The sequence below is a fragment of the Halichoerus grypus genome, chromosome 2, assembly GCF_964656455.1.
Source record: "Halichoerus grypus chromosome 2, mHalGry1.hap1.1, whole genome shotgun sequence".
Taxonomy (NCBI): domain Eukaryota; kingdom Metazoa; phylum Chordata; class Mammalia; order Carnivora; family Phocidae; genus Halichoerus; species Halichoerus grypus.
Genome location: NC_135713.1, coordinates 157,429,030 through 157,453,884, shown reverse-complemented (window position 1 = coordinate 157,453,884; position 24,855 = coordinate 157,429,030). Strand labels below are relative to the sequence as shown.

The following is a 24,855-nucleotide window of genomic DNA, read 5'->3' as shown; positions in this document are numbered from 1 at the left end:
ATCTTTCTTCTTTTTTAAAAACAAAACTTTGGTAAATGCTGATGAATTATATAACCTATTTCGAAGGCCAGAACTGGGTGTGTGTGTGTGTGTGTGTGTGTGTGTGTGTGTGTTTGGCGGGGTGGTGGAGGGGGTCCTCCAGGCAAATTTTGTTGTTGTTGTTGAGCCAACATTTAACATTTAAAACTCAGGATATTTCACATGAAAATCCAAGTGTCCAGCTTGTACTGAAGAAGCGGAGGTTCTAGCAACACGGGGCCTGCATTTTGGGCCAATCATAGCAGCAGCTCCCCTTGCTCAGCTCACTCTCCCATTCATCAAGGCCACCACACAGCCCTAAAACAGCAAGTAAAACAGGTAAGGAAGAGAGCCGAGAGCATGTGTCTCTGAAAACGGAAAAAGTCACTGCGGGTGACTAAAATGAGTTCCTTGTGACCAGGGAATAGCTTTAAAAAAAAAAAAAATCTCATTTCTAAGGCTTGCCTATAATCACTTTCCAGCAAGACTGCTCCCTACAAACACAATTACAGTCCTAGAAACTCAAGAGTCTGAGGGGGGTGGGAGGGAGGGTGGGATGGCTAGATCCGTCCCCAGGGAATTCCCGCCCCACCCCAGGAAGCCATCGATAGGAAGAACAAAGTGAGCAATGAGGGCCAAGCACAGGTCTCCAGGTTGGTCTCCGACCCGGCATCAATCCAGCTGACTCTTCCTCACGGGAGAGGTCAGGCGTCCCGTGTGCCGGAACGCACACCCCTCACCACAGCTGTAATTGGCATCTGTGTGATTTTTTGACTGATGCCTATTTCTCCCACCAAACAACGGGCAACAGTCATGACTCACGTATTCACTCATTCATACATTGAGCTCCTACTGCACCCCAGACAATTTTCTAGGCACTGGGGAATGAACGATGGATTAAACCAGGTCTCTGCTCTCGCAGTGCTGACATTCTAGGAAACAGACAACAACCAGAAAGAATATGCCAGAGGAGAGGGATGGGAGGGCAGGGAGGGGAATGAGCAGGCAGAGGGCACAGGGACGGGCAAGACTGCGGCGGAGAGTTCTCGACGTCTAGGGGCTGGCAAGGAAACAGTCGGCTGGTGTGGGGAGAGCAGGGTGCCAGAGGGAGAAGAATGGAGGCCGAGGCCAGAGCACCCACAAGTAAGGACGCAGGTTTTATTCTAGGCTGGTCCATTCACACTCCTGTGCCACAGCCTTTGTTCCATTTGTCCAGTATCTTTATTTTCCCATCACAGAACACATCACAGATTTTAACACCACTGCGGCTCTACAGGTCCTGTCCTCTCGACTGTCCTTAAGTTTGCACCGCTCCCCTCCTCGCCCCCACTCGTTCACTTTCCTCTGTCTGCCAACCAGCAGCTTTATGGGGCCAGCCCTTCACACGCTTATTGTCTCCATCCCCTGCCAAAATCTCCTGGGAGCCACCGAGGGCTCGATTCATCTCTCCCTGGATATACTGGGAGAAAGCACAGCAAACCCGGAACCCACCCCCCAAATCCAAGCTGAATTATTACTTCCTTGCCAAGACTCATTCCTTCTTCCGGATCCCCTGCCTCATGGGATGGCCCTCCACCCATGTCCGAAATCGCCTCCACCTGTCTTTTCCTCACTAGGACGGACATCCGGTTATCGACTGGGCCCTTTCAACTCTGAGTCTCTCCTGGTGATGCCCTTCAGGCTCTCAGGATCTTACCCACTTTGTTATCTGGATCGGTCTGTCCTCCAGCTTTGGTTCACAGAATGGCTAAACCAACTTTTAGAGAAAGCAGATCTCCCACCTCCCTTCCTCATTCAATAAATGTTTATAAATAAATGGTAATAATAATTAACATTAATTGCATGCTTACTAAGTACCAGGCCCTTCTCTAAGAACTAAACGTATCATTTCATTTTCTCACCAACCTCATCTGTCAGGCCAGAATAACTCGACTGTCCAAAGTCACAGGGCGAATAAGGGGCGGACACGGATCCTGCCCCGAGGCTGTCCTTGACCCCAGGTCCTTATTGGCCTCCGAGCAACTCCCCGGCGCCAGGCCCTGATTTGTGGATAAACCAACAGGGTCCCCGCCCTCGCTGAGCTTACAGTCGATCGCCCGAATGTCCACTTAAAACCACTACAAAGGAAAGCGGCATGGTGTGGTGCAGGAGGAAGAGATGACAGGTTGGAGGGTCAGGAAGTCTGTGCAGACCCTGATATGGCGGCACTGTCTGCTTTTACTTTCCACATAGTCCTGTCCCCTGCTTGGTACTTTGTTGTTAATATATTTATTGCACAACTCTTCTTCTTCTTTTTTAAGATTTTATTTATTTACTGAACAGAGCGAGAGAGTGAGAGAGCATGAGGGAGGGGAGGGTCAGAGGGAGAAGCAGACTCCCTGTTGAGCAGGGAGCCCGATGCAGGACTCGATCCCGGGACTCCAGGATCATGACCTGAGCCGAAGGCAGACGTGCTTAACCGACTGAGCCACCCAGGTGCCCCTATTGCCCAACTCTTGCTGTCCTATGTGAAACACCACGAGAGAAGCGACGTATCTGCGTGCCTAGCACTGTGCACCTGGCACGTACCAGGTGCTCGGAAACGCTTGTGGCTAGGTGACATTTTAGCGGAGATCCAGGCGGACCCTGTGATCTAAGGTGTGGGCCGTGGAAGGAGGAGAGGCTGGGGAAGAAACAGGCCATGCAGAGTCTGTCGGTCAAAGTTAGGACTGTCTTCTCTCTCCTTAGACTAATAGAAAGCCACTGGCCGTGTTATGGCCATACTAACGCCCACCAGTGGCTGCCCAACACCTACAGGGTGAGTCTGGATGCTGAGCAGGCACGCAAGGCCCTATATGACCTGTCCCGCTAACTTCTTAAGCCAAATCTCTCGTAGTATCCACGGCACTGTGGGCCTTGTTTCTGCTGCACTGTAATGTGTGCAGGTGCCCAAGAGATCTCCTATTCATAAAATTTCACATGTGCTGTGTCTTTACTCAGGATGTTCTCTCTGCCTGGAAAGTTCTCTCACACACATCTACCTGATAAACACCCACCTAACCTTCCTTCGGAGGCTCCGGTCCCTTCTCTGGGAAGCCGTCCTGACCTCACAGGTAGAAATGACCACTCCCTACGCCTTCTTTTCTACACCGAAGGCAATGCCTATTTCTAGGGCAGTATCAGCATATTTGTTTTATTGTACTTACCTGGATGTCTGTCTTCCTCCACTAGTGGCAGCTTCTTCAGGGCAGGGACAGCTTTTTCCATCACTAGCAAAAGTCATCAATAAATGCGTGAGGATCCTTTCTGTAAGTAACTTTCAGGAAAAGACCACCATACAGCATCAGCACTTGCCGCTACTTCAATGATGTCTTGCTTTCTGGTCCGAGGAGAATCGAAATTTCTTTCCAACAGGCAGGTAAACGTCAAGGGGATTTCAACAGCTTCTCCTGCCTCAATCATTTTAACCTGAACTACGCAGAATGAACAAAATTCTGTGCAAGTGAGAACGCGCCCAGTCACATTTTCCTGTCTTTCAAAGGCATTGAGGCCAAGTCTTCAAGCCTGAATGTTCACCAAGTACTTATGAAAAGGGTCATTTTTTTTTTTTTAGTGTAACCTCACTTTACTTACCCCAGAGGTAGTTGGGATGGCTGAATATCTACCTGTTGAAAGACTTACCAACTGTTGCCCTTCTTGTGAGAAAACATATCAGACCTTGAATCAGGGGACTGCCTAACTGTCCAAGGTTAACCGCACGCTTATTTAAATAAGCTCTTTTGCTAGTCACTCGGTCCTTCACTCAAGAGTAAGTGAAAATCGTGGAGGGAATCCAGGCTCGGTACATTCTGTTCCTCACTAATACCCCAATTTTCAAATCCCCGAGTATTTTTACAAGAACTAAGAATCTGGCCTTAAGGTATTTTTAATTAGGAGAGGACAACAGTAACTTCAAAGTGGATGGATCTTTATGCACGGAGCTTCGGTGAGCTGCCCGTGGAAATGACACGCCGCACTGGTTAATCCTCCTTACTTGGCTCACCTCATGACAATAGCGTGAACTACAGCACGTTCTAGACCATCGACCATACATGTGCCAAAAGCAATACCAGAATGACATTATTCAGATAAATTACTAGATTTTTATTTCATTGTTAGTCTTCTTTCTTATAAGCTAGCAGGTAAATATCTTCTAGTCCAAAAGGAACCTCAGCTGGAATAAAACCTAGACCTGCATATTATCTTAGTATTTTAAGATTGCACCGTATATTTTAAGGCATAAGGACACTCTAGATTACAAGTATACATAAATCTTATTAACTACCAAGTTTTCTCTTTTGTTTCATCCTATCTCTACATTCCATCATTCAAATCCTTTAGAATTTCTTTGTTCCCTCCGTGATCATTGCTTCCGGGAGAAATCTGGCATAGGATCTGAAGGAAATGCCAGAGTGAAATTTTCCTTAAGATTAATCACACAGGTAAGTAATTTCCCCTTCTTGCCAAACAATATTTTCTAAAACTTCTTAGAAATTCAATAAGACAGAACTGGGTGGTCGTGAAAATGTGAATTTTTAGGATTTACTTAATCACTTACACACAACTTTTAAAGGTCTAACTGCTCACCCGAAGCAGTTTGGGGCTCCGTGACTGGCTGGAAATAGCAATACAAAGAATTCTCCAAAGCTGGTCTGGGTTAAAGAGCATGGGTAGAACAATCTGTCCCACTGTCCATCCCAGACACCCCGATTCCTACTCCTGTTCCTTTCAAGTGTCTAGGAGCTCGGCAGGGAATTCAGAATCATCGAATGACTCTCAACTTTACAGTACAAATATCAAGGCATCAAAATTTTTCATGTATTAAACCTTAAAAGCAGTTTGTCACCAAGGCAAAGAGAGTGCGTATGAGATAAGGTAACGTACAAGCCTCCCGGGGACGGGCCACACAGTCAGCTTCGCATCCATGTCATCAGCCCTCAGTCAGCTGGGAGTCCCCCTAACGGCGGGTGGGGCGGGGGGGAGTCTGTAGTTCACAGCAGAAGACAAACAGGCTACTGGGATTGAGAAGAACAGACTATCAGGAAAGGCAAAACATAACTAAGACTGAAAGAAAAAAAGAAAAAGAGAGAGAGAGAGAAAGAAAAGAACAGGACAGGGGCGCCTGGGTGGCTCAGTTGTTAAGCATCTGCCTTCAGCTCAGATCAGGATCCCAGAGTCCTGGGATCAAGCCCCACATCAGGCTCCCTGCTCAGCGGGAAGCCTGCTTCTCCCTCTCCCACTCCCCCTCCTTGTGTTCCCTCTCTGGCTGTGTCTCTCTCTGTCAAATAAATAAATAAAATCTTTAAAAAAAGAAAAGAACAGGACAAAAAGAAAAGAAGAGAGAGATCACTTGGGAAGAAACTCGGCTTGATTTCGTGTTGGAATGACATGGAGCCATCCAGGAAGGGGGCAAGTCTCTGAGTCCCCCAAACCAGGTTTAATCACAACATACTACCCAGAGACACAAGCCAAGAATCGTAACTCCAAAAATCCAAATTGGTATTATTTCCATTATGTCTCAGTTAAACATCTGCTGTTTGATTCATGAACCATTTTTACCAGCACTTCTTAGATTTACCAGAACCAACTACACCATTCCACAGCACCTACGAAATGGTAACCACACTTTCAAATGTGAAGAATTCAAACACAGGTAGATGCACACTCGAAAGAAGTGCGTACGTATGTTCATACGCACACACACATATTACAGTTTGCAAGTAGAACCCAAGTCTCTCAGTGCACTGGAAAATTAACACATCTTCCCTTCCCATTCTCTGTCTTGAGACCCTAACGGGAGACAGCTGATGCATAACCAGATTCTGAAAGCATGGAGGATATGGGCTAAATACAGACCACATGTTCATATTAACATCAATAAAAACAACTACCGTTAATTGAGCACTTAGCTTTCCAAAGGCAAAGCACGTTAAATCCTCCACTCGGAATAGAGACGGCTCTGTTACCATGCCCACAACGGCTCCTTCACCTCCAGCACTTAGTAGCAACGATGTCTGCAGTTAGCTTGGTAGAAGGAAGACTCGTATTAATGGGAATAACCCTATTCTGAAGTGGTGACTGGACCAGGACATGTCAATCGGGAGGAAAACACAGTGAACCTGGAGTCCGTGGTCCACAGGTTCTGCTCCCGATTTGACCATTTTCAGACATGTGATCGGTATTCTTCCACAAGACCGGAATAATGTCACCTCACGGAGATGTCATAAGAAGCAAAATAAATAAAATGAATTAAACAATGGCCAGTTAATGTGGCGCGTAAATTACAAAATACTATCTACAAATCTATGTTCACATTATCATCGTCTCTGCATTTGCTGGCAAAACTTGACCTAGAGTTATTTTGGTTATGAATACCAATGCCAAACTCACTCTACTTAGATGGATCATTCCGGAGAGGGGAATCAAATGCAATTTAGGAACTATTTGGGGTTATATAAATTCAGGAAGAGAGACTCCACATTTAAAGTGCATTTTCTTTTGGACATTTTTCAGTAATGCTCATCATTTGCCTTATATAAAAAACATATTTAGTTGGAGACTCTTTCCCACATGCTATTCAAAGACTCTCGGCAGATCTGATCTAGTGCAGTAGCTAATGTGAATCATCTGAATAAGCCACAAGTTATGGACTTCAGAGGCCACTGAATGAATGCGAGTTGCCCACCGGTTAGAACATCAAAGTCAAACAAATCACAACATTCAGAGGAAAAGTATATTTCTCATATTGATTTTTCTTACACATAGGATGTTCTATGAATCACATCACTGATGTTTGCTAACATTGGTCTTATTCTCCTAGAATACGCCACCACGTTTAATAACAGCTTTTGTTCAACAAGGAAGATGAAAGTCAATTCCTATCGCTCAAGGCAGACTGCAGAGTCAAAACAAAAGACATCACAGAAAGGGAGAATGGAGAGAGATGTATTCGATATTAATCTCATATTCACTGGGAAAACAGAAAAATCTTTATCTGTTTCTCCTTTCAGAGTTTAAAAGGCTGTGAATTTTCTGTGGCCCTACCCACCCTATAATTCAGAGCTTTTTATCCAAAGCTCTTCCTTTTTACCTTATTTCAGCCATGAAAAGTCTCTCAAGTACTGTCAGGATCAAACAAAAAAACACGTCTCTTCTTGACCTTGCTTCATTCACACCTCTTGATCTCTTTCATTGCCTTTCATAAAAACTCTTCAACATTCCCAGAGACACTAGAGCCTAGAGATAACATACCCTTATCAGCTTTACTTTCTAATTATAACCTACCTCGCAGATCTGAAAGTCTACTTATGTTTTGTGCCTTTCTTGTAATTTTCTCCAAAATAAAGTCCCTGGGTTCTTAGAGCTAAGTCTAGGTTATGAATTCATTCATCGTTTATTTGATCTTTCAAAAAAGCCATTTCGGGGGGGAGAGGGGAAATCCAATGAACCTAGACTTAAGCAGATGAGCTGATATAAAATGCTTAGAACATTACTTGGCATATAGCAAGTGCTAAGTAAGTGTTAGCTACGGTTATTATTATGATGAACACTTCTTGCTACTTTTCCCTGCTTCCCCCATCAATATTCCTTTATTCCCAACATGCCTTCCTTGGGAATTTCACCCTCCTGGCCTGCTATGTGCTTGTGGGGAAGAGGTGCTAGATGTACAAGATAAGTAAGTCGCAATCGTTGGTCTCACAGTTGAGAGTTTTCTAGGGAAGAGATACTGATGAAGAATTATATGGTGATACCACAAGGGCCTATTAACCGTGGTAAGAAAGTGATAGCCTGAAAGTACTGTCACATGGAAGAAGACACAATGAGCTCTCCCAGAGAGAACTATGAGCAACAGGTTGGAGCTATGAGGACGCAGACTCTGGCTCCGTATGAGGAAGACATTTCCAATGGTCATGCTGCCCACCTAGGGAACCAGCTACCTTGGCAATCAGTGATAACCGTGTAAGCAGTATCTGCCAGGGGTATTGTAAAAATGAAAGCAATCCAACACAAAAGAAATTGTCAACATTCTTGAACGATTTACTAACAGAGGAACAGTGGAGAAGATTCTTTAAGCTGTTTTCTGTGTGCACACGCAGCTCCACAGTTCGGCCCAGCAGTGGATCCTGTCTGTGACTACAGTAACGGTGAAGGAGAGGCAGGCCAGGGGGCCCGGCCTGCAGTGAGGAAACCCCCACCTGTCCAGTCCGCACACGGGTGAGGAGAAAAGCCAGAACCCCAGGCCAGGTCTTTGGGTACAAAGGTGCTTTTACCACCTCTCATTTCGAGTGAAAGATTGAAGGCACAGGTGGGCTATGAATAGAGCCCATATAATTTCTTGTCCAAACTGGAACAGTGGAGAGGGGAAAAGGGGGCATTATTAATAATCACGCCAGGAACACAAGCATAAACCAGGACATATGGTCGACCCAGCTATCAATGGGTAGTTACACAGAGAGAAATGTGAGCCAGAGAACGCCTGAGGCAGAAATTGGAGCCAGGATCTTGGGTAAAGATCTAAGAGTGAAATCAAAAGTAGAAATCATTAAAGCAGTGGTTCTCAATCAGGGGCGATTTGGTCCCCAGGGAACATCTGGCAATGTCTGAAGACATTTTCGGTTGTCACAACTCAGGGGTGTGTTACTAATACCAGCCGGTGGGTAAAGACCAGGGATGCCGGGCGACACCCCACAAAGCACAGGACAGCCCCTCACAACAAAGTCAGCCAACCCACGCTGGCAAGAGGGCCAAGGCTGAGAATCCCTATATTAAAAAGTAAAAGATCTGCCGGCACAAACATATGAAACGTCTGCACTTTGAAAGAAAACTGCAGAAAATATTCAGACCTTACGTGACAAAGGGTTAATAATCCGATCTGCACACATTAGAACGTACTGGAAACACAAATGGCCAATGAACATTAAAAGCCTCCCCCACCAAAAACAAAAAACTCCGCCTCTTAAGTAATCAAAACAACTTGAATTAAAAGGACGCACCTAACGTTACCTGCAAACCTGGCACAGACTTCCTAACATGCAGTGTTGGGGATGAGCCCTTCACATGTGCCACATAGAAGCATATGGTGATTTAAAACAAGCAAACACACAAACAAAAGACCTTCCGGGAAGGAATTTCTCTGCACTTACAATACATATCTTTTTTGATTTTAACTTTTTATTTTATTTTTTTAAAAGATCTCTTTAAAGAGAGAGTAAGAGAGAGTGGGAACAGAGGAAGGGGGAGAGAGAATCTCAAGCAGACTCCACGCTGAGTGCAGAGCCCGACGCGGGGCTCAATCCCACAACCCTGAGATCATGACCTGAGCCGAAATCAAGAATTGGACGCTTAACTGACTGAGCCACCCAGGCGCCCCTTAAATTTTTATTTTAAAAACTACATATCCTTTAACACATGATTTTAGTAATTTATTGAAAGAAATAGCTAAGGACACATTCAAATACTTAGCTATAAGAATTTTGGCTCATCATTATTTACATGGGCAAAAGAGTGGAAATCCCTAAAACGTCAAATAAAGAGAGACTGATTAAACAAATCAAGGTATACCCATATACAATCATGTTATAGCGAATACTGACGTGGGAAAGTGTTCATGATACATTACTTAAAGGAGAAAGTATATAGAAGCTATATGTATTATACATATAAATCATTTCTATGAGAAATTAACATATATGTGGCGATTGTGTGTGTATAAAAAAAAGCCCACAATAATACAAATCAAAATGTTAACAAGTGAATCTATTTGGCTGGTGGGATATAAGCACTACAAAGTCAGAGGTTTCCATTTGTCCTCTGCTGTAATTCTGAAACAGAGAGCAGTGCCTGGCACAAGGAAAACATAAAATAAAGAATGTTATTGTTATTTTTGCTTATTTATATTTTCTCACTGATCTGCAATGGAAATATTATTTGCATAACACATTTTTTTTAAATGTTGCTTTTAAAAAGAACATTGGGGGCGCCTGGGTGTCTTAGTCAGTTATGTGGCTGCCTCTGGCTCAGATAATGAATTCAGGGTCCTGGGATCGAGCCCCGCGTCGGGCTCCCTGCTCAGCGGAGAGTCTGCTTCTCCCTCTCCTTCTGTGCGTGCTCTCTCTCTCTCTCTCTCTAACAAATAAAATCTTTAAAAAAAAAAGAATAATTCAAAGGCAAAACAGAATGTTTTACAAATAGAAATGGCAATAATGCCGCCTACCTCACAGGGTAGTAAGGTTTAAATAATAATTTATGTAAATATGCTTTGTAAACTCTAAAACACTGCATGAATGTCAACAATTAGTTATTTTGTTAAGACCCTACATTCCAAGTGAAATCAGTCTCATGTATGCTTTGGCTGGCAGCCCTCACCTCATCCATGTCACTTCTCCTATCTTGTCCTCTGAAAACACTTAGAAATGTGCGTGGTGGCTTCAGAAGCCCAAAGCTGCGACAACAGAGCACAGATTGCGAAAGTGGGGGCACCTCCATCAGGAGGACGAGCAGGTCACCAATAAAATGGATCCTGCAGAAATGTATTTATTGACATCCACTCCTAACCTCTATTAAAAAAAAATCACCTCTATGTAACATAAGTAAAACAATCCCAAATACAGTTTATTATAACAATATCTACTACGTCAAATACTCAATTATGCTGATAATTTTCTGACAAGTTCTTATCTTTTTCAATTTTTTAAATTCATGCCACTTGAATTTACTCAGCTTTTCACTCTGAGTCGCTTGTTTCTCAAGATTCGATCAGTCGAAGCCATCTATCACATTTTATCTTTCAGTTGCTAAATTTTATGGATGGCTTTCATCCTTGGAAGGCACACCCGCTTTCAGGCCTCACTATGGTTTCAAACGAAGCATGCATATATTTTACAAAACATGGATGTAATTCCTTCTTACGTTTTAATGTTAGTGGTTTCTAATATATATATATATTTATGCACTAGTCATTACTTCATAAATCAGAAGCTGAAGCACATTTTCTCTCCCAAAAACAAATGTAGGAACTGTTTTCCAAAGCTTTATTTTTCCTACTTTCACAGAGAGATCACAGAAGTAGGGTACAAAGAAGAAGCACTCTAAATTAATAACAGCTAAAAGAAGTATTTAAAAAATATGAAATGTTTTTCGAATCCTTTTATAAATGCAGACAGAAAGAAATTTTTTTTCTCCCACAGAACTCTGTTAGAAGCTGAAAACTTTTATCCATACCAACCACATATATGCATTCTTTAAGTTGGATACCAGCTCCCTAAGAAAACAGCAAGCTCTGGCTTTTCACCAGCAACTATTTCTTTATCTACCTGCTATTCAAAACTCACTTAAAGGTTTGTTGCCCAGTGCTCTTCGCTCTGCTTACGCTAATTAAAGGCCCTAGTGAAAATGTTCTCACCTTCCTTTATTTTATGTGACTGCTTAATAATACTAGAACTAAAATCCTTCCAACAAAATTGAGAAAATATTGTAATTTGGGAAGGTTACCGTTACCATAACAACAGTGGAATTCAACAATGACGGTGACCATTGAGATGTTTAAGCACTGTGATGTTTCCAAAGGAAACTGGAGCCCAGGGTGAGTGGAAGGAGGCGATATGAGGAATACGAGAAAATGAAGAAATTAAGGGCCCATGTTACCCACAGCACTGAAGAAGCCTGCGGGGGATGAGCGACTGTGGAGGAGGACGTGGAGTGTTCCAAAGGAAGAAGCGGAGGGCTGAGTGAGTGAGTGCAGAACAGGGCTAGGAAGCCGACCTAAGAAGGGAATGCTAACAGACAGAGGCAGACAATGCGATTTGTCGGTTCCAGAAAGAATCCCATCACGTCGTCTGGTTCTTCTCAGTAGTCTGAGATGCACAGACCCTAAATCACCCTTGTAGCCAATATACTTCCTACAGATGATAAAACAAAGCAGCCAAACACATTTAGACTTTTAAAATTTCTAACACCTTAGCTTATGTTCAGTTTCTGGAAATTTCTGCCGAAATGTAAATCATTCCATTTTTTTCTCTCTAGATATTTTCTCTCTAGATATTTCCTGTCATCTAGTGACAGGCCTTTTTTTCCATGATAAGATCTTGAACTACCTTTTTTTTAGGGCGGGGGATGGGAGAGAGACAGCAGCTCAAACTCAAGGCAACTCTATTATTTTTTATAATGTTTGGGGACTTCTAAACCATTTGGTGCTTATTAGTTAGTTGTTGCTGTTTTTCTAAATGTCTACACTTTCATTTTAAATTTTTATTTAAATCTATATAATTTAAGCAGGAGACAGCAGCTAGTGTCTCAAGGATAAGTACAGCTCTTCACCTGAAAAAAGGGGCCTGAAAACTAGAATGTGTTCCTCGCTTAATCTCATGACCTAGATTTATAACTAAATAAAAGTAATAATTTTAAAAATATTTTGAGAAATAGACCCAAAATAGCAACACAAATCCATTTTGCTTATATTGCTTTCTATTCAAAATTTCATTAAAAACATGTTCATTGTGAAACCAGGATTCTTCTCTTAGCCAAGCAACAAGGGAGGGGAGCAGAAGGAAGAACAGCTTGGAAGAGCTGCCCCGTAGTTTACAAGATAGGACGGGATGGGACGGTACGTTTGGAGTGCGGCAGGATTAGTCGGACCTCCCTATAAGACTGTTTGGACATTAAAAATAGTAACAAAAATGGTAACAAAAAATAAACCCTATTTGAAATAGATCAATCCCTCCCCAAACAGCTGATTACACATTGTGAAAGCATAATGATTTGAGGCATCATCAAATTAAAATTCCCATATTTTACAGAATGCCAACTTATATATCCACTTGGCCACGCTGTTTTCCTACTTGTAAGTTGAATTCCTGTTTTAAAACTGGGCCAACTCCTCGTGGGTGTTCTGGTGATGAAAACAACTTTCCTTAAGTTTTAGCCAAGACTTTTTCACTCTGGTATCTGATGAGAAAGGATGCGTGGGGGCACACACCACGATGACCAGGCAGGGGTAGGAGGAGAACTAATTTTTAGACAACTATTTTGATGTTTAAAATAAAAGGGGGACAAAACGATGCATTAAAAATAATATGCTAATTAATTTTTTAATATATTCTGTGATTCCACACACACCAAGTTTACTGAATACTGAATTACTGATTTTTTTAAAAAGCTGGATATGCTTGTTTAGAATATATTAGTGGGGCACCTGGGTGGCGCAGTCAGTTGAGCGTCTGACTCTTGGCTTTGGCTCAGGTCATGATCTCAGGGTCGTGAACCTGAGCCCCACATTGTGCTCCACGCTCAGTGTGGAGTCGGCTTGGGATTCTCTCTCTCCTTCTGCCCGCCCCCCCGTGAAATAAATAAATCAATCTTAAAACAAATACACTGTTGTATATGTAAACACATGCAAACAAATCAAACCAAAGAAAGAAGAACACAGAAAATGATAAGCTCAGGGAAATGTGCATGAACCGGATGAGAGCAGAAAGTCTGACGGCTCTGAAACGCTTCTAACCCTGACTCCTGGTCAGTTGAAGCAGATACATGACCGCTCTCTCACCCGAAAACCATTCACCTCAAGAGATGAGACAGATCAGCTCTGCTACCCAGAGACCTCGACAGGAGACGCAGTGTCCCAAGTTCCTGGAACTTCTCCATCTGCATATGTGGTTTGGTAAGTCTTTTTTAAAAAAATGTGACAAATACCACAGTCTAGGAAAAAGGAGTAGTACCACGATTGAGCTGAAAAGTGACCCACTCACCTGATTGATGGAGTTGGCGGCACAGGATGCAAGGCCGGTGCCCAGAGAAGTAAGCAGAAAGCAGGGCCAGTCAAAAGGTCCTGGGGCCAGTGCAAATCCGGCCGAAGTGGTGCTGACGACCAGAGCTGCAAGACAGAAGGAGAGCAGACATCTCATCACTGAAGCACAGTCCGGACCATAAACGCCAAAAACCCAGCCCTCTTCCATACAGACCAATCCATTTTATCGGTGACGCAAACTCCAGGCTAACTCTCTCTCACTAAAAAAATTAAAAAATTCTTTTCTGATTATCAAAATTCTATGTGTTCATTATAGAGAAATGCTAATTTTCCTTTAACGCCACTATACTCAAGAGGACAAAAAAAAAAAAAAAATCGATGTTCCAGATCCAAGCATTCACTTGTTCATTCAACAAACACTTACTGAATACCTAATTCGTGATGGGTACTGTGCTGATCAGGCAGTATATGGGATAAAGGTCTGTAAGGGCTCCTTCCTGCTCTCAGGAACTCTACTTGACAGGGAGCTGAGAGTCATACATCAATAATTCTAACACGGGGCAGCATATAATAAGTGTCCCAATTCTATGACAAGCTTCGGACCACCTGAGCAGAGGCTCACCTGTAAAGGATGATGATTCTGGGGTCCAGATAACGGTTAGAGGATGACCAGAAGGAGATGATAATCCCACAGCCACCAATGGGAACAGAGGGATAGAAGCAAAGCCATGTAATTCAAGCATCTGCTAAGGCTGGTCCTTCCTTTAGGCCCTGGTCCTTCTTTGCTGGGGGTTTACAGAAGCTGACAGGTCCACACTGATACGGGGCTGTAGAAATTCACTGCAAAAGGATCACCAGTGGTAGGCTGATCGGAGAAGACTTCAAGAAGATGGCATTTAAGCTGGACCTTCAGGAGGGGAGGTAAGAAAAGGAGGAGAATGGTAGGGTGGGCGACATCACAGGTGGTTGGAGAGTTCCAAGAACAGGCACAGGGGCAAGAAAGACCAATGTCAGGAGTCTAAAGTAACCGGACGCCATCTGCCAGGATTTCAAACCAAACACGTAGGAAGCACTACTGAGTCTCTCGTCTCTTGCCCTGCTCGACATCCCATCAACTGCAGAGTACTGTGTTTCAAACCCCCCTCTAATGCCACCATCAAGCCCACTGACTCACAACCAGGGATGGTTCTGCCCCCTGGGGACATTGGGCAACGTCTGGAGACATATTTGGCTGTCATGCTGGAGGTGGGCAGACGCTGGCCAGGGATGCCTCTAAACATCCTCCGGCACACAGGACAGCCCCCCACAACAAAGAATTTTCTGGCCCAGAATGTCAGGAGTGCTGAGGCTGAGAAACATGTCATCTAGTCCAAGCTATTATCTTGTCTGGACAATGGCAAGAGCCTGTCCCCTAAGTGACCTCCTTGCTTCCACCTTGCCTCTCTCCCAAATGGTATTTTATTTTTCTTTATTTATTTATTAGATTTTTATTTATTTGACACAGAGAGAGAGAGTGCGCACACAAGCAGGAGGAGGGGCAGAGGGAGAAGCAGACTCGCCGCTGAGCAGGGAGCCTGATGTGGGGCTTGATTCCAGGACCCCAAGATCATGACCTGAGCTGAAGGCTGACGCTTAACGGACTGAGCCACCCAGGTGTCCACCAAATGATATTTTAAAAATAATAAGGCGATCATATCAGTCTGCTTCAGAAGTCCCTTGACACTACACCTGGACTAAAAGGCAAACTCTTTCCTCTGCCGTGTGGATGTGTCTCATGCCTCCCTCTAGCCCACTCACTGTTCTCCATCGGGAGGGCCTTCTGCTAAGCAGGCCAGGCTTCTTGCCTGTGGGTTCCTGCTCCCTTCCATATTCCTTCAGATCTCGTCTCAAATAGGACTTCTTTGTTTTTTAATTTTTAAAAAAAATTTTTTTTAAAGATTTTTATTTATTTGACAGAGAGAGAGAGGGTGAGAGTGGGAACACAAGCAGGGGGAGTGGGAGAGGGAGAAGCAGGCTTCCCGTGGAGCAGGGAGGCCGATGTGGGACTCGATCCCAGGACCCTGGGACCATGACCTGAGCCGAAGGCAGACGCTTAACGACTGAGCCACCCAGGCGCCCTGTTTTTTTATTTTGAGAGAGAGAAAGAGAGCACATGAGTGGGGGTGGGGCGGGAAGGGGAGGGGCAGAGGGAGAAGGAGAATCCCAAGCAGGCTCCAGGATCAGCACCAAGCCTGATGCGGGGCTTGATCTCACGACCCTGAGATCATGACCTGAGCCGAAATCAAGAGTTGGCGCTTAACCGACTGAGCCACCCAGGCGCCCCTCAAATGTGACGTCTTAGGGAGGCCCTCCCCAGGCACTCCTTCGGGCAGGAGCTGACTACGTGGTTCACCACTAGACTTTCAGATCAACGGGTATGCCAGGTCCGGAGGAAGGGACGGGGGAGGAAGAGTGGTGGCTGCCAGACAGCAGGGTCTCAAGCTGAATAGTTTGCAAGTTGTCTGGTTGGCAGAGAGAGTCACTGACAGCCCAATGCAAGGATGTGACCTGTCACTGGAAGGTTAGCCTGGAAGCAGTGGGCACTGTGATTTACCACAGGCAGAGGGTTTTTCAGAGAAACAACTGGAGAGGCTCTACTGTTAATCCACTCTAAGGATAGTAAAAGCAGGACTCAAATAGATATAAGGGCTATTGTGATTGGTCACTTGTTAGGGCTTGGTAATTGCGAGAAGGAGAAAGACAAAACAAAATAACAACAAAAGAGGATAAAAGGTAAAGTGCTGCACCACAGGGTGACTTGGAGAAGCATTGTAACAGTAACAGAAAGAAGTCCATCCCGGGAAAGGTGATCGAGCTGGCTGGTCTTTAGAAAATGTGCTGCTTTTGAAGAACCACAGGATATCCATGTAAAAATGTACAGAAAGTGACGGAAGATGAAACTGGAGCTCAGGAAAGAGCCTGGGGAGGCAGGAGGGAGGCACGAGGCTCTTGAGTCACTTGCCCAGAGACCATGGCTGAGCCCGAGGGAATGGACGAGATAATCAATGAAGTACGGTGGCAAGAAGTGTATAAAAAACGTCAGAACTTCAGGGCGCCTGGGTGGCTCGGTTCGTTAAGTGTCCGACTCTTGATTTCGGCTCAGGTCATGATCTCAGGGTTGTGAGATCGAGCCCAGCCTCGGGCTCCGTGCTCAGTGGGGAGTCGGCTTGCGTTTCTTTCCTTCTGCCCTCTCCCTGCTCGTGCTCACTCTAATAAATAAATAAAATCTTTTTTAAAAATGTCAGAACTTCACAGATGGGGGAAAAGGAAACTGTGTCACACCCAGACAAAGAACATCACGAGACAAGAACCAGGAGGATGAGGTGCGGTGATGGGACCCCAGGAAGCAGGACCAGAGGCACCACCACTGACAGCAACAAGAAATGATCGGGAAACTGACCGCTCCTCCCAATGATCATGAATTGGTTGGCACGCCCTTCAATCTAGTTTTATCAGCAGCATATAGAAACTCTTTCTTGTTTTACCATATGGACAAGCCCCTAATGTCTAGACTGGACACAGGTTTCTTGGCATTTCTGTGTTTCTTTGATTGGGCTCAATGACAACGTGCAAAGGTGACTTGAGTACGTGTGTGTAGATGGTCACCTGAAACCAGAATATGTCCTTTGGCCAAAAAGTCCCTCCTTTCATGACGTCGTCCCCAAATGTGGTGTGCGTCCACATGTCCTGGGAGGACAAGTACAGGAATGGGCACGCAGGTTTGGATAAAAGGTTACAAAAAGGCAAGCAGCAGATTAGGACCTGAAGGCAAACAGGAGAAAAGAGGCTGGCCTGGGCCAGGAAGCGTGCACGGCTCCCCCCTCCTGTCCTCGGCTCCGGGGGTGCAGCGTGCTCTGGCCCACGTCCAGTACCACGAGTGGGGGCACAGCAGTCTCACCTAAGTCCAGACCAGTGAACAGCCACACGGTACTTACACCCAGAAGAAAATGCCACGTGACTCCAGGCTCGCCCACAGCCCTTGCAGGTTCAAGTAAGAGGACATTCTACCCACGCACGACAGGGAAAGAACGGCCCCTCACTTCACAGCCCACTGAGCCATACCTGCACTTATATAATGACTCCTAAGGAAGGCACCTGTTTTCGAGCAAACAAAACTCCTTTTAGAATACTCAAAACAGCTCCCTTCTGTGAGGAGGCTTTTTCATTCTTTATAGATACACGCCATCAATCACCAAGCCTTGTGGATAGGCCGGTGTCCCAGAATGAGTCATCTTGCTTTGCACAACTCAAGAGCTCTCCAGAAAGGTCGGGCGACTCCTCACTTATCGCCGTGTGTGGTGACAAGCCAGGACTGGAAAAAAAAGGCTGGTAACACCCAGGTTACTTCTCAACTCAACCACCCAGGAAGACAGGTTGATGGTGTGTCACTGGGAGAATTGGAAGGAAAAGAGACAGGAGGGCTTTCCCTCTCAAAATGAACTAAGTAAATTGCTCCCACACATGGAGTCAATCGGTTGAAATAATTTTTTTTTTTTTTTAAGATTTACTTATTTATTTGAGAGAGATAGAGTGAGAGGGAGAGTGCAGCAGGGAAGGGCAAGGCCGAGGGAGAGAGAGCATCCCAAGCAGACAGCCAGCTGAGCGTGGAGCCCGACGCGGGGCTTGATCTCACAACCTGAGATCACGACTTGAGCTGAAATCAAGAGTTAGATGCTTCACCAATCGAGCCACCCAGGGCCCCTAAAATAATGCTTGACTCTATGGTAAAGCCTTGAACCTTAAACCAAAAGTAGACTATTTGTAAACAACTATGGGAGTTAAAAGAGCACAGAAAATGTATAATTATTTTCTCAATATAGAATTAGTAAAATCCAGAGTCACCAAAGTAACTTTAGCTATCTCTCAGTATCCACATCAACATTTTGTATTGTGTTTTATAAACAAATAAAAAGAAAGAGCAGGGGCACCTGGGTGGCTCAGTCGTTAAGCATCTGCCTTCGGCTCAGGTCATGATCCCAGGGTCCTGGGATCGAGCCCCGCATCGGGCTCCCTGCTCCGCAGGAAGCCTGCTTCTCCCTCTCCCACTCCCCCTGCTTGTGTTCCCTCTCTCGCCGTGTCTCTCTCTGTCAAATAAATAAATAAAATATTTAAAAAAAAAAAAAAAAAGAAAGAGCAATTTCCACCGTAGTGGAAGAGACAGCACAATAATCACTGCACTGTCAAGATAAAAATGCTGCAAGAAGAAAATTCACTTCGTTTAAACCCAGAAAGGGTGTGTAGCTACATGAAAATAAAACTGTTAATTCAGGGGAGAAAGTATCTTGTTTTTCTTTTTACTTGCCCCGGAGTTTGACTGAGTGATGAACGATACAAAAAGCACATCAAATTTTGACTAACAGGTCAACTCATAAGTTGAGAAGAGACAGAAAGTGATTTGCAAAAAACTGGTAAAGGGAAAGGACTATGTTTTAGTAAGACCTAACAATGAGTCAGTGTGCAAAATGCAAACACTGCCTAATTTAAAACTGTACAAATTGTAATGTACATTAAAAACTGATCAGGACTATTATTATAATTATTATCATTGAGGAGGAAATCTGCATTTTGTAACACATTTAAACACTGAACTCTAACAAAGAATGTATTTATACTTACTTCATCAAGGCAATTAATTTAAAGAAAGAGGAAGGCAGAAAGGATTGATAAACTGTACAAGTAAAATTGACCAAAGCAATATTCTCATACAGCACTGCTAACAACTGTAATTAAACTTTTCATTGATTTCCTGGGATTCATTCTGCAACACCAGGATCTCATTAAAAGTGAGTGTAATATATTCTTTCATTAATAACACTTGAAATTATATTTTATTTGGTAATCTCATATTCTGTCCCTTCACATGTAAACATAAAATCAATGCTGCCAATGAAGCGTGACCCATCCGATAGAGGCCCAGGGGCACTGGACAGCAAGCCCTGGGATGATTCTGGAAGAAAGTCAAGGTGGAGGAATATGCCCACCCCCCATGAAGCCCGACCCACCACCATTCCCGCTCCTGGGTGGGTGTCCAGCCAGTGAACCGCAAGCACCTGCATGCACAGAGGGTCGGCGGCAGTCCGTGAAGGTGCTTAGGATATAGGCAGTCCTGACTATTTGGCCCAGCTCAGCTGCAGCCCCACCAATCTCTTCCGAACCAGAAGGCCTGTCTTAAGACCCGCCAGGGCTGCCTTCTTCCAGAGCCCATCATTCACAGGAGTCGACAAATAGGTTCTCTTGTCTGCCCGCCTTCTCCAGAGAGAAGTTCTTACTTACGTTCTGTATAACGTATATTTATTCTGAAACAGTCGCAAGTACACCTGTCTCACTGGGCTGCAAGAAAGCAAAAGTCCCTGATGGGAACTCCCTAGGAGGGCCACATGGCAAGGAACTGGGAGGGCCCGGAGGAGCGGAGTCCAGGCCAACAGGTGGAGGGGAACAGCGAGCCTAGAAGAGGACCCCAGGTGAGAACCGCAGCCCAGACCATTGTGCTGATTTCAAGCTGGTAAATAATAACCGTGTGCTGCTTTAAACTGCTAACTTGTGGGGCGCCTGGGTGGCTCAGTCGGTTAAGCGTCTGCCTTCGACTTGGGTCATGATCCCAGGGTCCTGGGATCGAGTCCCGCATCCGGCTCCTTGCTCAGTGCGGAGCCTGCTTCTCCCTCTCCCTCTGCCTGCCGCTCCCCCTGCTTGTACTCTCTGTGTCAAATAAATAAATAAAATCTTTAAAAAAATAAATAAATAAAAAGAACTGCTAAGTTGTGTCAACTTGCTTTGCAGTTAAAGAAAAGCAGCGCACACCGTGAGGAGGGTGGCGTTTAGGAACGGCCGGTCTATCCACAACGCAGAGAATGGATTGCAGTGGAGGAAAATCGACTCAGAGGACCGAGAAAAGGCGAGGGCAGTGCGCTGGGTGGGAGGCGGCGAGGGCCCGGGAAGGACAGCAGCAGTGCAAAGGTGCAGATGAGCAGTTTGGAGGCTCCAGCACAGGCCTTCTGCTCGGAACAGATGTGAGTGGTCGCTTCTCTCTTCTCCAGTGACACCAAAGGACCCCTCTCAGCACAATCCTTCAATCACCCAAAGGCAACGATACCACCATCTTGGTTTCCCCAGGCTAAGTGTCCCTAGGGACCAACAGCTCTTTTTTTTTTTTTTTTTTTTAAAGATTTTTTATTTATTTATTTGAGAGAGAGAATGAGAGAGAGCAAGCACATGAGAGGGGGGAGGGTCAGAGGGAGAAGCAGACCCCCCGCCGAGCAGGGAGCCCGATGCGGGACTCGATCCAGGGACCCCAGGATCATGACCAGAGCCGAAGGCAGTCGCTTAACCAACTGAGCCACCCAGGCGCCCGGGACCAACAACTCTTGACCTCCAACTCTTGTCCACGCCATCTGACACCTTTAAGAGACACACTGGTGTTTCACTGTACCAAAACCACGAAGTACAGTGCCCAGCAAATAAGGACTTAGTAAGTGGCGCTCTCGGTAATTCTTGAAGTGTGCTTTCTAGAATTCTAGGTGAAACAGGTCTCTGGCCACTAAGCTTAGACTTAGCATTTCAAAGCACTGCCTTAAGGAACTTGGAGACAACAAAACACGGCCTACAAGCTCCGCGTGCCTCTGCTGTGACCCCAGTTACTTCTCTGTGGCTCCAGGGGAGTGACTGGAGAGCAGTCCTTTCATAAATGTGGACTAAAAATGATAACAGTAAAAAACAAAACTTACGTTTGTGAAGCACGTTACAGTGCCAAAGTACTTTTATGTGTATTTAAAGCTCGGAAGCCCTCACTTCAAAAAAAAGGGAGGGTGTGGATAACTCAGGGACATGGGAAGAAACCATGAAACTTACACTTATATTTGACTTTAATTATTTTAAAACACACATTATGCTTATCTTAAAATGAACACAGTGCATTGGTACGAGTACATGAATTTCATTTACAAATAACTCTTCACTTTTCTCCTGTATGTGACATTCATACACAATAGCATAAACATTATAAACATATGTTATGTGCATGAGAGGAAGGAGGGAAGGAAGGAGGGAGGGAAGGAGGGAGGGGAGGAAGGAAGGAAGATTTTTTTAAAGGCTCAGTACCTTGAGAACTACTGGTCTTTGAGCATAAGCATAATGAAGTCACTTTATTTCCCGAGATCATCAGTTAAAAATAACTATAAGGATGGTCTTAGAAAACTGGTCATCTACAAACTGATTTTATCTCTCTTTTAAAACCTCTTTTTTTTTTTTTTTTTTAGCATGGGCTCCTAAAGAATTAAATGAAAAACAAAATTCCAATAAATCAATTTGGATAATTATCAACTCTGGTAAAAGATTTAGTCAACAGATTAAAACCCCTGGCTAAATTAGAGTTTGAGATTCTCTATAGATTTCAAATTATCCTTGTGATCTATTATATCTCATTATCCCTGAGAGCGGATACCATGCAACATTGGAATCCAAATCCTACAAACTCGAGACGTATTCTCTTTAAAGCTCTTGCATGTACAAAGCTGACAGGAACAGGCGGTTAATGAACCCGTACATGGTTTTGCTTACGCGTGTGTCCAAGCAATGGAATCAGTTTTGTTGGCTGATCTCAAGGTTCAAAATGATTTAACTTAATTAAGAGGCAGGAATTAAGTCTCTTCTGATTTTAAAATGAGCGGGTAGTTTTTACTTAATAGCTGTACTTAAGATTTCCTCCTCTCTCTTCATTTCTATTAACAGCTTAAGCTTCAAATGATTCAATTTCTAATGTGAGTTGAGTTTTTTAGGCTTCCTGGCTTGGCAGCGGTCTGCAAACCTCTCGACACAGTCCTCTCCCCAACACACATATCAAAGAAGGTGGTAATTCTTCTGCTTATTGCTAAATTCAGATGAAAAGTCAGCTGATGAGAGACAAGGTATTTTTCTGCTCAGCCACATTAAAGGAGATCAATCAGGGGTAACTGATTACAAACCATAACCACTTCTGGTTAAAAGATAAGACTTTTTATAGAGATTTTGAATAACACAGCTGCAAAATTAAGAACTTACGGGGCCTTCCTGTTTCCCTCTGTCTTTTTTTCCATATATTTAATGACCAAAGCCAGTCCAAGAAAATCCTGGGACCAAATTAAAACTCATACTTCAAATTGATTGAGCAATACTGTTACCAAAATGAAACATTTAAGTATGGCCCCCAAGGCAATTCACCAGGAAGCATTTGGTTTGCATTTACAGTCAGCATTCAGAAAAGGGAAATGAAATATCTATCAGGTCTGTTTAAATAAATACATAAATTAAACCTGTTTATATCTAAGTTAATAATGCAACACTGAATGAGATCCCAAGATTGTTCTCTGAATTAGTTTTTCCTTGAACCATCTAAAAAAAAGGGGGTTTTTTCCCCCCTTTTCAATAAAGAAATATTTCTTCTTAATATACTTAATAAACAACACTTTACAACCTTTGTAATTAACTAGAAAACTTTTCCATAAAACAGATGCACATTAAACTTTTAAAAAGTGGAATTTTGTCTTTTGAAAAATGAGTTTGGCAAGAAGGGACTGTTAGTTGAGCTTTTCCTCACTTTCATCTCAAAACTCTTGGTCAGTGTCCAGACAGCAGGTATTTTACGATAAATCTTTAAAACAAAGAACTAAGATTAAGTGTTCATTTAAATTATCATTCTGACTTTGACAGGATTTAGTGTTTATCTACATTTGAATATTTTTTGCCACACAGGTTAACGGGTCAATAAAATGGGCCTCTCACTTGTTCTTTGTATCTGGACCTAAATGCATACATATGTCTATTAATGCATCATGATCTTCTTTTGCATGGAAAAATTTCGTTTGCTCCTAGTGATTAGTTATGCAATAATGCCAGCTGTGTCATTATTCTAGGTGTTCAAGACAACTTTCTAGCGTGAAGACTCTTAGAAATACTTTTAAGATAATCAACAAATGAAGAATTCCCTTAACAACGCGGTTGTCCCTTTAAGTGAAACTGACTTTGCCAGCTCTCATAGATGACTCATTGATAATCTTTATGATCTATGACCTATCTATCTATATGACCTATCTGTAAGACAAAAAAAAAAAAAGTCTCTTAGCTGGGGACTAGATTAAAGCACAGTAGAGTCCTCGAAAGGCCCCTCTGAGCTTCCAAGCTCTCACAAGTCCCGTGAACTTTCTGGGTAACACAGTAGGGCCATCTTCCATCCCACAGTTATGCTGAGTACGAAATAAGGTAGCAGGTTAAAAACTTCAGTACAGAATGACAACAGGTGAAAGTGACAGTGTAAAAAGCAGGCCCAGGGACTACCAAGCACAGTCGCCTAAAGTCACCTGGTTCAGGTACAATTTCCAGGCACCACAAAGCATTCGACTACTCCAGTAGAGTAAAATAATAGATTACTTGTAATTAAAAGGCTAAACTGTTCAAAATTCTGCAGGTGATGGCAACAACAACAACAAAAATCACAAAGTGTAAATACAGATAAAAATGCAGCCCTGTGAGGCGCCTGGGTGGCTCAGTCGGTTAAGCACTTGCCTTTGGCTCAGGTTGGGCTCTGTGCTCAGTGGGGAGTCTGCTTCTCCCTCTTTGCACCACCCTCCCCCCACACTCATGCTCTCTCTCGCATGAGGAGGAACCGGGTGTGAACGCAGACCCAGCCTGAAGGCGTTTATGGAGACGAGGCCTGGAAATCTGTGTGATAACCAGCATTCCAAGGCTCTCGATGGCAAATGAAGGGAGGCTCTCTAGGCTGCCAGTGGACTTGGGCGGGAAGCAAACGGAGCCAGATGCCAAAGCCCTCGGTGCCTGTCGGGGCGCAACTCAGAAGTCGGGAGAGGAGCTGAGTGGCCCCCACCGGGCTCGTTCCCTCGGGGCAGGCTCGAGTCTGGCTCCCCTGTGTGGCATGGTCCGGGCCCGACAGCTCCCCGGTCTCCAAATGTGCACGGGACGATCAAGATGACAGGGGAAGGCTGCTGACGCATCGGTAGACCTCCACCACCACCCCTGGGAAAGTCAACGTCACGTTGGCAAGCCGGCCC

The 24,855-nt window shown here is 44.2% G+C and overlaps 1 protein-coding gene across 2 annotated transcripts in view; it reads right to left on the bottom strand.

The window, feature by feature from the left end:
- The window catches only part of COX10 (cytochrome c oxidase assembly factor heme A:farnesyltransferase COX10), a 127,097-nt gene that overhangs the window by 83,092 nt on the left and 19,150 nt on the right, over positions 1 to 24,855 (bottom strand). For both annotated transcript variants that reach the window (XM_036094740.2, XM_036094741.2), the window contains exon 4: positions 13,782 to 13,906. In XM_036094740.2, the coding sequence (XP_035950633.1) occupies positions 13,782 to 13,906 (125 nt within the window). The remainder of the gene's footprint in view (positions 1 to 13,781; positions 13,907 to 24,855) is intronic.